The sequence below is a fragment of the Pan troglodytes genome, chromosome 13 (genome assembly GCF_028858775.2).
Source record: "Pan troglodytes isolate AG18354 chromosome 13, NHGRI_mPanTro3-v2.0_pri, whole genome shotgun sequence".
In the NCBI taxonomy this organism is placed as follows: domain Eukaryota; kingdom Metazoa; phylum Chordata; class Mammalia; order Primates; family Hominidae; genus Pan; species Pan troglodytes.
Window position 1 is genome coordinate 144,050,783 of NC_072411.2, and position 14,305 is coordinate 144,065,087.

Consider the following 14,305-nt stretch of genomic DNA (forward strand, 5'->3'; position numbering starts at 1 on the left):
GGACGGATGGATTTAGGAAAATCACCAGTTGACAACCATCCTAGTAGCTGATTTGGTCTAGGATAATCAAAGATGTTAATGGGTGAAGCTCGAGGAGCAACAGGATGTCCACATAGTCTCAAGCGTCTGCTTGCGAGGTGCACACACATCATGAAAGGAAGTGTGGTGGCGTGGCAGGAGGGAAGCCTGCAGACATCCCGTTACCGTGGGACCGAGCTGACCTCACCACAAGTGGGTGGGCAACCTCGGAGCTGCCAGTGCCTGGCCTGTGGGACTCTCGTCCATGGGCCCAGCCTCACCCACCTCTGCACACTGTGCCCAGTGCCCAGCCCACCACCTCCCACGTGGGACCTAGTTTTGGTTTTTTTGAGATGGGTTCTTGCTCTGTCACCCAGGCTGGAGTGCAGTGTTGTGATCATAGCTCACTGCAGCCTCGACCTCCTGGGCTCAGATGATTCTCCCTCCTCAGCTTCCCAAATAAGATCACTCTCTGGGGGCTGGGCATGGTGGCTCATGCCTGTAATCCCAGCACTTTGGGAGGCTGCAGTGGGTGGATCATGAGGTCAGGAGTTCGAGACCAGCCTGGCCAATGTGGTGAAACCCTGTCTCTACTAAAAATACAAAAATTAGCCAGGTGTGGTGGCGGGTGCCTATAATCCCAGCTACTCGGGAGGCTGAGGCAGGAGAATCACTTGAACCTGGGAGGGAGAGATTGCAGTGAGCCAGGATCGTGGCACTTCAACCTGGGCAACAGAGTGAGAGTCCGTCTCCAAAAAAAAAAGCTCGCTCTCTGGGGCGAGCGACCACTTGCTTCATGTGCAGCTCCCCCCACGCTGTCTCATAGGGTCTCCTTCCTGTCACAGGCTGTAGCAAGGTGCTGCTGAGGCCACGGACGTCGGAGGAGGTGTCCCACATCCTCAGGTGAGGTGGTGGCTCCCGGCTCCCCCAGCCTTCCCTGTTGCCTGTGGGTCATTTCCTCATGGAGCCTGCAGGCAGCTGGGGTGACGCGGTGGGAAGCCAGCCAATGACATCTTGGTTTGTGTGTCTCAGTGTTTGTTCTGTGGTTTTTCGGTGCTATCTCAATGCATCTGTGGTGTGTAATCATTTCCCCCCATTTGGCAATGCCCATGCCCGTTTCTTGGCATTGTCTGTAACAGCAAAGCTCCTCCCCCATGAACACACTACAGGGTGGCACTGGTCTCCGGGTGTCCATGATTATGGACAGTGCTTTAGATCATCCTCAGCAGGTGCTTTGGGGCAACGTGCACTTACTCTGTTAAACTCCATCCCTGGGACTTGCTGTCTCCAGGGTTTCTTTCATGTATGGGGCTTGCTGTCTCCAGGGTTAATTTCATGTGTGGGGCTTGCTGTCTCCAGGGTTTATTTCATGTATGGGGCTTGCTGTCTTCAGGGTTTACTTAATGTATGGGGCTTGCTGTCTCCAGGGTTTATTTCATGTACGTGGGCAGATTCCTCTCCCCAGGGCACGGAACTTTGGTTTCTCCAGACCCCTAGCCACTGGGTGTGCTCCAGGCTTTGGGGCTTTGCAAAGGTGCAGGCTGGTTGGGAGGGAGGTATCCTTGGGCACACATCTGGGGGATAATGGGCCGAGGGTGGGGAGATGCAGGCGGAGGGTGGAAGGGAGTGGGGGCAGTGCGGTCGAGGAACCCTGAGCTGGACCCTCTGTGAGCATGGTGTGAACAGGAAGGATGGGAGCCGGGCGTGTAGGACGTTCTGTCCTTTGAGGGAAGCCTTGTAGGACATCAGAATCGGGGCCTCCACTTCCGTCTCCCTGTGCACAGCTTTCGGATTGGCCTCTGTCCTTCCTCAGAATCCCTCACATGCGTGGGCTGGGGAGGAGCCCCCGCTGAGGCTGCAGGCAGGGCAGGGTAATCAGGATTTGGGGTCAGGCACTGGTCCTGCGGCATGTCCTTGGGGATGGTGGCGTGGGGGTGGGGACAGAGCCCCAACGTCCCTCCTGTCCTCATCCCAGGCACTGCCACGAGAGGAACCTGGCCGTGAACCCACAGGGGGGCAACACAGGCATGGTGGGTGGCAGCGTCCCCGTCTTTGACGAGATCATCCTCTCCACTGCCCGCATGAACCGGGTCCTCAGCTTCCACAGCGTGTCTGGTAAGCCTGTGCCACCCGTCGGGGCCCAGGAGTCCCTCCTGGTGCTGGTGGAGTTCTTCCTTGCCAGTGTCTGCAACTGTGGGTTGCTTGGGTGGGTGAATGAGTTAGGGCCGGCGCTGGGGAAAGAACCAGCGTCTGTAGCCTGGCCGCCTAGCCCCACCTCGCCCGGCCCCTCCAGACATGCGTGCTGGTGAGGGCTTGTCATTCTGGTCCCTTCCGACTCCATCCCGCTCTAGAGGTGTGTGAGGTGCAGAGTGGCATGTGTGCAGGGATCCTGACCCAGGGTGCCAGGGCGTGGCAGGCGTGAGGGGATCCTGACCCAGGGCGCCAGGGCGTGGCGGGCGTGAGGGGATCCTGACCCAGGGCGCCAGGGCGTGGCGGGCGTGAGGGGATCCTGACCCAGGGCGCCAGGGCGTGGCGGGCGTGAGGGGATCCTGACCCAGGGCGCCAGGGCGTGGCGGGCGTGAGGGGATCCTGTGCTCATGTGGTGTGGCAGACCCAGGGCGCCAGGGTCCTGCTCTGGAGCTGGGCCTCTCCCCGCAAGGCCGGGCTCCAGGCCCTGGTCACTCTGTGGTCGGGCACCTGCACTGTAGGGTGTTGAGACTCTGTGGTCGGGCGCCTGCACTGTAGGGTGTTGAGACTCTGTGGTCGGGCGCCTGCACTGTTGGGTGTTGAGCAGCATCCTTGGCCTCCGCCTACAGGGTGCCCATGGCACCCCCAACCCAGGCATTGTCCCACGTGCCCAGGGCAGGATCAGCCCCAGCTGAGAATCTTCCCTCTTCTACTCCTTTCCACGAGCGTGTGTGGGGGTGGGAAGTTTTTTCCTCTCTTTTCATGTTACTCATTTTTCTTTTGTGTCACCATAATCATAAAGGTCCTGTGAGGCCCAGATGTTTTCGTCCTTGGGCCAGCGATGTGGGGGGGCCTCTTCTCCTCAGCCCTGGCGCTGAGGCTGATGTTCCTTCTGGGTGGCTTGCCTGTGCAAGATGGGGGTTGGGACTCACCAGCCCGGGGGCCCACTGGAAGCCGAGTGCTGTGGCAGCCTGGTCACTCTCTGCAGGAATTCTGGTTTGCCAGGCGGGCTGCGTCCTGGAGGAGCTGAGCCGGTACGTGGAGGAACGGGACTTCATCATGCCGCTGGACTTAGGAGCCAAGGGCAGCTGCCACATCGGGGGAAACGTGGCAACCAACGCCGGAGGCCTGCGGTTTCTTCGATATGGCTCACTGCATGGGACTGTCCTGGGCCTGGAAGTGGTGAGCTGGGGCAGCTGCTTGGTGCAGAGGTCGCCACGGGGTGTCCTCTCACGGCTCTCATGGGCCCACGTGGTGGCACAGGTGCATGGGGCCCCTCGGGGTGGGAGGTCTTGGTTCCTGGCCCTGGGCCCCTCAAGGATGTGCGGGCTACATACACCCCCATCCTGAGGGAGGCCTGGCCCTGCCCTGTCCTCCCACGAGAGGGTGATTTTGTGTCCACTGCCTCGGGGCCACACAAGAGAGGATGCAGTTACAGGGGACACTGCCCCGGCAGTGGCGGGCTTCCGGGAGCCGGGTGTGAAGGAAGGCTCATCCAGGGTCAGCTTTGTGACCTTCTGCCGCCCACTGTTCCTCCAGGGCCCCTCTGTTTACCTGCACCCTCACCAGCCGAGTGTCACAGGCAGAGCTCTCTGTCCTGTTTACCCAAGTGGACGAAGCAAACACAAAACCATGCTTTGGTGCCATCCAGTAAATTATGACGCTCCAGTAGCTTTTTTTTCTGGCTAGCCACTGATTATCTTTATTGTAAATTACTTTTTTGCACTCACGAGCTGTATAGGCCTCTGACTCACAGTACCAGCACACAGGACTCGGAGAGGCCCACAGCTCGGGAGCTTTGATGCCTTATGGCTGGTGGGTCCGGAGGTGGCTGGGTCCTGGGCTGGGCTCACTGGGCTTATGCCCCACTCCCAGGGAGCCTCCCCACTGCCCCCGACCCCGGGCGTGCCCCCTGGGCAGTGAGCTGCTGTGTGTGGAGGGTGTCACTCGTACGGGAGGAAAGTCCATCCTTCAGCCTCTTGGCATGACCTCAGGCTGCTGCAGAAGTGACACCTGGCCCCGGAGGCGACCGACGTCTTGTCAGGAGGCTGGCAGGTGGGTGAACGTGCTTCTCTTCGCCCCCAGGTGCTGGCCGACGGCACTGTCCTGGACTGCCTGACCTCCCTGAGGAAGGACAACACGGGCTATGACCTGAAGCAGCTGTTCATCGGGTCGGAGGGCACTTTGGGGATCATCACCGCGGTGTCCATCTTGTGTCCACCCAAGCCCAGGGCTGTGAACGTGGCTTTCCTCGGTGGGCTTCCTCGATGTGTGCCTTGAGATGGGTGGTTGGGCTCGAGCGTCTGCTCTGATGGTGCCGCTGTTGGTGTGAGGAAGGGGATGGAGGGATCCCCCCAAGGACAGTCGGTTCCCGTGTCTCCTGACATCTCTGCTTCCAAAGGAATCAGGAATCCAGGACCTGGCCTTCCTGGTGGTCATGGGTTAAGGTGTGGAGTGAGGCCTCTCTCTGTCTCTGGTCAGAGGACACTTCATTTCATAACAAAACTGAGGCTTGTGTTGCCTCATTCACCCCATCATGTTGGTTGAGTAGCTTGTGGAGTACGATTGAGGGACATGCTGTCATTTGGCATCAGTTCAGGACACCACTCTTAGTTACCGTGGGGATAAAGAATTCCCTCCTGTAATGGGGGGCTTCCCCAGTCAGCCCAGACTGGGGGTCTCAGCAGACCTGCCTGCTGCCGTGTCTCCACAGGCCTGCTTCACTCTCAGCCACTTCTTCGGTTCTCCCGGGACCTGCCTTCGGCTCCTTTCTTGCTTCATCTGAATCGGGCGGGTTTATCCAGCATTTCCTCCTCAGGAGTTCAGAAGTCGCACAGCCCGGCAGCCTTCGCGCGGGAGGTGGCGGGTCTAGTTCACCAACTCCCAGTTCGGTGTCTTGAGCTGCCGGAAGCTTGGGCAGCCCTGGAGGATGCTGAGACTCCGCGTGCTTGTTCCTTCAGCCACTTACATCTTCTTGTTGTGATGTGTGTTCCGTATTTTAAGCAATCTCACCAGGATTATTACTTTATGGCCACTTTCTCTGCCCTCCACTCTCTTGCGTCTGATCTTCCGTTTGGGATTATGTTGCAAACATATCCTCGTTCATTTCCTGCAGTAAAGGTCTCCTGGTGACCACTTCCTCACTTCTGGTGTGTCTGAAAATACCTTTATTTTATCCTCATTCTTGAAGGCTCTTTTCCGCAGGCGCATGGCTTCAGGCTGTTGTTTGTTTTCTTTTATCCCGGTGGAAACGCTGACCCGCTGTCCTCTGGCCTCCTCGCTGTTGGGAACTTTGCTGTCAGTAGCTGCTGCTGTGAAGGGATTCTGCCTCTCTCCCGGCCCCCCTTGGGCCACTTAAAGATCATTCTTTCTGATCTTCTAAAGTTTTCAGTGTGTGGTGTGTGTGTGTACGTTCTTTTTCATCTCCTTGGAATTACTGAATTTCTTAAACCTGTGGCTTGGTATCTTTTACCAGTTCTAGAAATTCTTAGCCATTATTGCTTCAGATATTGTCTGTGTTTTCCTCTCCTTTTGGGACTGTGATTCAGGATAGAACGTCTCAGTCCGTCTTCTGTGTCTCTTAATCTCCCCTCCATATTGTCATCATCGTGTCTCTCTGTGCTGCATTCTGTGCGATTTCTTCTCATCTGTCTTCCAGTTCACGAATGCCCTCTTCTGCTGTGTTTTATTTGCTGCTGAACCCCTCCATGAGTGGTTCCCTCCGTCCATTGAGTTTTACATTTTGATTATGAAAGTTTTTATTTCTAAAAGTTTTGTTATTTTTGTCAAATCTGCAATGTTACTTTTTATAGTTTTCTATTCTAGGTATTCTCAAGCTCACCATCTGCGTCTTTAAACATACTTTGACATCTATAATCCCAGCACTTTGGGAGGCCAAGGCGGGGGGTCATTTGAGGTCAGGAGTTTGAGACCAGTCTGGCCAACATGATCAAACCCTGTCTCTACTAAAAGTACAAAAATTAGGCTGGGCACAGTGGCTCACACCTGTAATCCCAGCACTTTGGGAGGCTGAGGCAGGCGGATCACGAGGTCAGGAGTTTGAGACCAGCCTGGTCAACAAGGTGAAACCCCATCTCTACTAAAAATACAAAAATTAGCCGGGCATGGTGGTGGACGCCTGTAATCCCAGCTACTTGGGAGGCTGAGGCAGGAGAATTGCTTCAAACCGTAAGGCAGAGGTTACAGTGGGCTGAGATCATGCCACTGCACTCCAGCCTGGGTGACAGAGCAAGACTCTGTCTCAAAAAAAAAAAAAAAAAATACTTTGAATAATTTTTTGTGATGTTTTATAATCAGGCAATTCCATTTTTTCAAGTCTGTGTAGTCTGTAAAAGTTTTTTTTAGAGACAAGGTCTCACTCTGTTGCCCAAGCTGAAGTGCAGTGGTGTGATCATAGCCCCTGGGTTCAAGCCATCCTCTTGAGTAGCTGGGATTACAGGTGCACACCACCATGCCTAGGTAATTAAAAAAATTTTTGTATGTAGAAACAGGGTCTCATTATGTAACTCCTGGGCTCAAATGATCCTCCCACCATGGCCTCCTAAAGTGCAGGGGTTATAGGTGTAAGCCTGAGCCGCCGCACCCAACCTGTGTGGTCTGTTTTTAGTGTCTGTTGTTTCTGCTGGTTCATGCTCCTGGCTCCTTAGTTTCTTGTGTGCTTGGCTGTCTGTGGCAGTGTGCAGCTCATTATGTTTGAAGAATTATTTGTAGGGGTTCCTAGATGCCAAAGACGAGGCACCTTCCTCCAGAGAGGGTTTGCTTTTGCTTTTGCTAGGTGACTTTGGGTCTGTTCAGCCTGAGAGTGACCAAGTTCACAGGATGAAATTCTGTGAACCTCCCAGGTAGCAAGTCAGTGTAGGGCTGTGTCGGGCTGATCCATGGTCATGATTTATCAGGAGAGTGTTTTTTTTTTTTTTTTTACATCATTCTTCTGTATTTTTTTGAGAGACAAGGTCTCGCTCTGTCATCCAGGCTGGAGTGCAGTGGTGCAGTCGTGGCTCACTGCAGCCTTGACCTCCTGCACTGAAGGGATCCTCCTGCCTCCCGAGTAGCTGGGACCAGGTGTGTACCACCATACCTGGCTACATTTTTAAAATCGTTTTATAGAGACAGGGTCTCCCATGATGCCCAGGCTGGTCTTGAACTCCTGAGCTCAAACAATTCTCCTGCCTTGGCCTCCCAAAGTGCTGGGGCTACAGGCATGAGCGCCTGCATCGGGCTCCATTCTGCTTGTTTTCATTCTGTTCAGCCATTTCCCCTGCAGTCTTCGGGGCAAGTTGGTTGGGAGAGGCTTGCTTCTGGCCCTGACTCCTAAGATGTGGCCCTGTGGGGGTCTCCTGGATTCCTCACTCTGGGTAGGCTGGGAAGCTTGAGGCCAAACCTGCTAGCGGGGCAAGGGCTGTCGGCCAAGAGCGTTGACTTGGTGCTACTCAGCCCCCAGGTCAGGCTCTTCCCTCGCTCTTGATGCTCTTCAGCGTTTTTTTGTTTTTGTTTTTGTTTTTGAGACAGAGTCTCACTCTTGTCGCCCAGGCTGGAGTGCAGTGGCACAATCTTGGCTCACTGAAACCTCCGCCTCCTGGTTCAAGCGATTCTCCTGCCTCAGCCTCCCAAGTAGCTGGGATTACAGGCGCCCACCACCACGCCCAGCTAATTTTTGTATTTTTAGTAGAGACAGGGTTTCGCCATGTTGGCCAGGCTGGTCTGCGACTCCTGACCTCAAGTGATCTGCCCTCCTCGGCCTCCCAAAGTGCTGGGATTACAGGTGTGAGCCACTGCGCCCGGCCTCTTCAGCGTTTCTCTTTGGTGTTTTTTGGCCCAGCGTTTGTGGTGTTTTCACTGGGCACTGGGTCATGTGGCCTAGCCCATTGCTGCTGGGTGGAGGCCCCTTCTCCTGGATCTGCCCTAATCAGGCCTTGCCCGCTTCACTGGTGCCCCTCCCACCATGGCTGCCACTGTCCTCCCACAGCCAACCCAGCCGTCAGTTCTCATTGCCCCTCTCGCCCATTGCCTCCGGCACAAGCCTGGCCTGTGATGCTGCCCCCACACCGCCTCCTCCCCGCCCTCCACCTTCAGCCCCTGGTGGGGCTCCTCACCGCCTGACCCTGGAACGGCTGGGGCAGCCCTGACTGCTTCTGCCGACTTACTCTCTGGGCGGCAGTGCCATCTGGATCAGTGGTTCCTCTTCATCCAGGTTTTCTGTGTTCTGCTCTGATCCCACTCCAACTGCAGTCACCTGTGTGCCGCCCGCCTGTGGTCCTGGGAGCCCGAGGCCAGCCCGGCTGCCGCATCCTGCTCTTCGCACTCCAGGTCTCAGATAGGAGTCACTCGCCTCTTCGTGCCACGCCCACATCTAAGCGGTGTAGAACAGGCCCCTGTGAGGATGGCCCTGGTGTCCCTCGTGCTCGTGGGCTCGATCCAGCTCTCCAGGGCCCCGGTCAGCCCTGGCTCCTGCTCTCCTGCAGCTGGGGCGACTTCCGACGAGGCACTCTTGTCCCACTTCCTGGGGATTCCTGCCCACTCTGAGCAAGATGCCGAGTCCCCACCGCCAGACCCTCCAACACCACCACCACCTCCCACACCCCGGCCCTCTGCGCGTCTGCAGCCACGCCCCGACATGGTGCTCGGGTCACAGGCCTTGAGGTGCTCCTGTGTCACCCAGTGCAGGTGTCTGCCCCCAGCCTCTGCGCCTGTGAGACCTTCTCTCTGGAAAATTCTTCTCTGATATCCACATGCCTTTGCATTGCCTCCCTGTCTCGCCCTGAAAGGTGGGCACGGGCCCCCTCCTGCTGCAGCGTCTCTGGGGATGCCCGCCTGCAGACACCTCTACTCAGTTCCTTTCCATCTTTGCCCTTGAGGGTCGGCTTCCCCAGGGCAGCGGCCTCACTGGTAGCCCCCTCCAACCCTGGAGCACTAACACGCCTGTTGGATGAGGTCCTGAGTGCAGGGAAGAGCTGAGTGCTGATTGTGTTAAGAGAAATGCAGCCATTCCCAAAGGCTGCCTGTTGCTGGCCCTGTGTTTGCAGAATTCCCAAGATATGCCCCCTCTGAGTCCCACTGCCGTCTCAGGTGCTGTGTGGTTCTTCGGCGCCTTCCCCTCCTGATTTGATGCTGGTGGTGACACCAGGCTTGCACCTGCCCCTCCTGATCTGATGCTGGTGGTGACACCAGGCGTGCACCTGCCCCTCCTGGCATCTGATGCTGGTGGTGACACCAGGCGTGCACCTGCCCCTCCTGGCATCTGATGCTGGTGGTGACAGCAGGCGTGCCCTGCCCCTCCTGATCTGATGCTGGTGGTGACACCAGGTGTGCACCTTCTCCTGATCTGATGCTGGTGGTGACACTAGGCGTGCACCTACCCCTCCTGATCTGATGCTGGTGGTGACACCAGGCGTGCACCTGCCCCTCCTGATCTGATGCTGGTGGTGACACCAGGCGTGCGCCTGCCCCTCCTGATCTGATGCTGGTGGTGACACCAGGCGTGCCCTGCCCCTCCTGATCTGATGCTGGTGGTGACACCAGGCGTGCCCTGCCCCTCCTGATCTGATGCTGGTGGTGACACCAGGCGTGCGCCTGCCCCTCCTGATCTGATGCTGGTGGTGACACCAGGCGTGCGCCTGCCTCTCCTGATCTGATGCTGGTGGTGACACCAGGCGTGCGCCTGCCCCTCCTGATCTGATGCTGGTGGTGACACCAGGCGTGCGCCTGCCCCTCCTGGCATCTGATGCTGGTGGTGACAGCAGGCGTGCCCTGCCCCTCCTGATCTGATGCTGGTGGTGACACCAGGTGTGCACCTTCTCCTGATCTGATGCTGGTGGTGACACTAGGCGTGCACCTATCCCTCCTGATCTGATGCTGGTGGTAACACCAGGCGTGCACCTGCCAGGCGAACCCTGGGCTGTTTGTTGCAGTGCCAGTCCTCGTGCTCCTCGTGGCTGCCCAGCTCACCCACCCACATGAGTCGGGCTGATGTTGCTGCTTTGAAGGGGGACTTGGGTGGGCTGGGTTTAGCTCCATGCGGTGCTTGACATGCTGTGACCCGTTTCAGGCTGCCCAGGCTTTGCTGAGGTTCTGCAGACCTTCAGCACCTGCAAGGGGATGCTGGGCGAGATCCTGTCTGCATTCGAGTTCATGGATGCTGTGTGCATGCAGCTGGTCGGGCGCCATCTCCACCTGGCCAGCCCGGTGCAAGGTACTGACCCCCCACACAGGGGGCAGCTGGTCCTGCAGCTCCTTCTGCACGTCTGGACACATGGGACGGCTCAGAGACCTCGGGTGGGCGGGGGGTCCCCGGGTGGGCGGGTGGGGGGTCCCTGGGCGGAGCATGGAGTGGCCGTTGGGCTCGTGTAAGAAAGCTGCTCTTAACATATTTAGGACAAAGAACAGGCTGCCCTGGTCCTGTGTAAGGTTTGTAGTTACACAGATTTCCTGATCTTCTGCAGGAAGAACGGGAAGGAACTAAGTGGCTATTTTTGGTGAGCTGGGAGACTTTCTTTCCATTTCTTCTTTTCTTTGTTTTCCCATGTTGCCTTCTGTAAGCAGGTTTTTCTTTTATGCTGGGAAAAAAGCCAATAATTTTTTGTTGTTGGGGGATGGAGTTTCGCACTGTGGCCCAGGCTGGAGTGCAATGTCACGATCTTGGCTCACTGCAGCCTCCACCTCCCGGGTTCAAACGATTCTCCTGCCTCAGCAGCTTCCACCTCCCGGGTTCAAACGATTCTCCTGCCTCAGCAGCTTCCACCTCCCGGGTTCAAACAATTCTCCTGCCACAGCCTCCTGAGTAGCTGGGATTATGGGCACCTGCCACCACACTCAGCTAATTTTTGTATTTTTAGTACAGACAGGGTTTTGCCGTGTTGTCCAGGCTGGTCTCGAACTCGTGACCTCAGGTGATCCACCCACCTCGGCCTCCCAAAGTGCTGGGATTACAGGTGTGAGCCACCGTGCCCGGCCAAAGACGACTTTTTAAACCTTCTGAAAGTCAGCTTAACCAGAGAGCTGTGTGCTCCGCAGGCTGCCTGGGTCCTTCTTGGCCACAAAAGATCAGTGGTTGCTATTACAGCTGTTCTGCCCGAGCAGCCCTGATTCTTGCCCTGGCAGCCGGAGCCTCTGCTCACTCTGCCTTCCTTGCTCACTTCTAGAGAGTCCGTTTTACGTCCTCATCGAGACTTCAGGCTCCAACGCAGGCCATGACGCTGAGAAGCTGGGCCACTTCCTGGAGCACGTGCTGGGCTCCGGCCTGGTGACCGATGGGACCATGGCCACTGACCAGAGGAAAGTCAAGGTGCCCTGTGTTCTGCTTGCAGGTCCCCGCTCTTTGTCCGTCCAGTCCAGCCTTGTCTTGGGATGCCTGGAACGGTCATTGGTGCAGCCTAGACAGTGTGGGATGTGGCTGAAATGTGACTGGGTTTCATGGCTTTGAGAGAGCAGCCTCTTTGGATGGAAAATGTATTCCTGGTGTCTAGGCCATTTTCATTAATATTAAAAAGTACTTCCCACCACCGTGTCCCTCCCCAACCCCATGCTGTGGGGTGAGCAAGGGGACTGCCCCATTGCTGGTCCCCTGCAGCCTGTGGTTAAGCGGCTAGTCAGCGGCAGCTCCGCATAGAGTCGTGTGGAAGGAGTGGAGGCAGGAGGAGCCCCTGGGGCTGTGGAGTCTTAGCCTGGACCTCGGGAGTCCTAGGATGGGCAGTTTTCCTTCCCTAGGAGGAAGGGGCGTTGACTGTGTGACCAGATGATTTGGCCTTTTGAGGCCAAAGGAAGGAGGGGCAAGGCCTGGGGCAGTGAGAGACCCAGTCATCATCACCGGGGCCTGGGCAGGGGGAGCCCTCGGTCACGTCACCGGGGCCTGGGCAGGGGGAGCCCTCGGTCACCGTCACCGGGTCCTGGGCAGGGGGAGCCCTCGGTCACCGTCACCGGGTCCTGGGCAGGGGGAGCCCTCGGTCACCGTCACCGGGTCCTGGGCAGGGGGAGCCCTCGGTCACCGTCACCGGGGCCTGGGCAGGGGGAGCCCTCGGTCACCGTCACCGGGGCCTGGGCAGTGGGAGGCGCCCTCGGTCACCGTCACCGGGGCCTGGGCAGTGGGAGGCGCCCTCGGTCACCGTCACCGGGGCCTGGGCAGGGGGAGCCCTCGGTCACCGTCACCGGGTCCTGGGCAGGGGGAGGCGCCCTTGGTCACCGTCACCGGGGCCTGGGCAGTGGGAGGCGCCCTTGGTCACCGTCACCGGGGCCTGGGCAGCGGGAGGCGCCCTCGGTCACCGTCACCGGGGCCTGGGCAGGGGGAGCCCTCGGTCACCGTCACCGGGGCCTGGGCAGTGGGAGGCGCCCTTGGTCACCGTCACCGGGGCCTGGGCAGGGGGAGCCCTCGGTCACCGTCACCGGGTCCTGGGCAGGGGGAGGCGCCCTTGGTCACCGTCACCGGGGCCTGGGCAGTGGGAGGCGCCCTTGGTCACCGTCACCGGGGCCTGGGCAGCGGGAGGCGCCCTCGGTCACCGTCACCGGGGCCTGGGCAGGGGGAGTCCTCGGTCACGTCACCGGGTCCTGGGCAGGGGGAGCCCTCGGTCACCGTCACTGGGTCCTGGGCAGGGGGAGGCGCCCTTGGTCACCGTCACCGGGGCCTGGGCAGTGGGCGCAGGCCTTTACTCCCGCTTAGTTGATTCCAGGCTCGTGTTAGCCTGGGTGTTGCCCTTACCATCTTCCCCCCTCACCTTTGCCGCCTGACTGTCGTGATTCCAGTGCTTCTGGGCAAAACGGTGTCTGCTTCCAAGGGCTGGGTTGTGGTTGGCTGGGCTCACTCGTGTGTCCTGATGCCCAGCCCAGGGGCGTCCTCTGGGCGAATGGCAGCTGTGTGGTGCCGTCTCTGTTGACTGAGGCATGATGAAGTGTGCATCCTTCCTAGGTCTCTGCCTGCCATTCCTGCATTTTTCTAAGTGGACTGTGACAGTCAGCTCCCTTACATTCTGCCGCAGTAACAAGCAATCCCCAGGCCCCAGGGACCACACGAACCAAGGCTCACCCTCCCTCGTGTTCCGTGTGGGTGATCGCTGTGGCTGCATGTGCTCCTGCGGCTTCCAGTCCAGGGGCCCGGGCTGAAGCAGCCACCCGACCAGTCAGTCTGTTTTCCCAGCAGAAAGAGCAGGACAGCCGCCGGGGCTTCTCTCAGCTTCTGCTTGAGATGGGGCAGGAATGTGAGCCCAACCGCCCTTGGTGCGGGTGGGAACCCTCATCCTGCACTGGCTGCTTTGCTGGAGTGGCAGTCAGTCATGCAGCCCCCACACCACCCCCAGGAGGGCGACCCTGACACCCCAGCAGGTGGGGACCCTCATCCTGTGCTGGCTGCTTTGCTGGAGTGGCAGTCAGTCATGCAGCCCCCACACCACCCCCAGGAGGGCGACCCTGGCACCCCAGCCTCCACACATCAGCCCCCATGCCCCCCACAAAGGAAGGCTGCCCCCAACACCCCCAACCTCTCTACCAGCCCCCATGCCACCCCCAGGGCGGGCCGTCCTCCACGCCCCCAGCCTCTGCACATCATCCCCCACGCCACCCCCAGGGCGGACTGTCCCCGACGCCCCCAGCCTCTGCACATCATCCCCCACGCCACCCCCAGGGCGGACTGTCCCCGACGCCCCCAGCCTCTGCACATCAGTCCCCAGCCCCTCCACAGCCTGGTCCAGTCCTAGACCTGTGCCTTGAACATTAATGCCCAGAGCCGGGTTCATGACCAGGACAGGGCCGGGCGGGGCTGGTTCTGTGTTCACAAAGTCACCTCCAGACGCTTCCTGGGATGGGTTCAGGAGAGGCCTTGTGTGTCTGTCACCTCGTTCTGGCTCATGCTCGACGGGTAGGTGATCTGGCCTTTGTTTTCTGCAGATAGCAAAACCACCCTTTCTTAGGTGTGCGGCTCGATGAGTTGACCCGGATATGCGGTTGTGTGCAGTTGCTCTGAGGCTTTTCTGTGCTGTTGTCCGGTGTTGGCGAGGCTCTGGGCAGGTCTGGGCAGGTCCTGAGGCTTTTCTCTGCTGTTGTCCAGCATTGGCGAGGCTCTGGGCAGGTCCTGAGGCTTTTCTCTGCTGTTGTCCGG

General features: G+C 58.5%; 1 protein-coding gene across 9 annotated transcripts in view; it reads left to right on the forward strand.

Moving 5' to 3' along the window:
• Window positions 1-14,305, forward strand: part of D2HGDH (D-2-hydroxyglutarate dehydrogenase) — a 34,171-nt gene that overhangs the window by 5,589 nt on the left and 14,277 nt on the right. For 2 of the 9 annotated variants that reach the window (XM_016950940.3, XM_063791802.1), the window contains exons 3-9: window positions 864-921; window positions 1,994-2,133; window positions 3,194-3,387; window positions 4,291-4,459; window positions 8,455-8,532; window positions 10,271-10,414; window positions 11,364-11,506. In XM_016950940.3, coding sequence (XP_016806429.2) covers window positions 864-921; window positions 1,994-2,133; window positions 3,194-3,387; window positions 4,291-4,459; window positions 8,455-8,532; window positions 10,271-10,414; window positions 11,364-11,506 — 926 coding nt within the window. Of the gene's footprint in view, window positions 1-863; window positions 922-1,993; window positions 2,134-3,193; window positions 3,388-4,290; window positions 4,460-4,918; window positions 6,463-8,454; window positions 8,890-10,270; window positions 10,415-11,363; window positions 11,507-14,305 lie in introns of those variants that run through there. The other 7 variants (XM_016950944.3, XM_016950941.3, XM_063791803.1 and 4 more) reach the window with 5 other exon arrangements.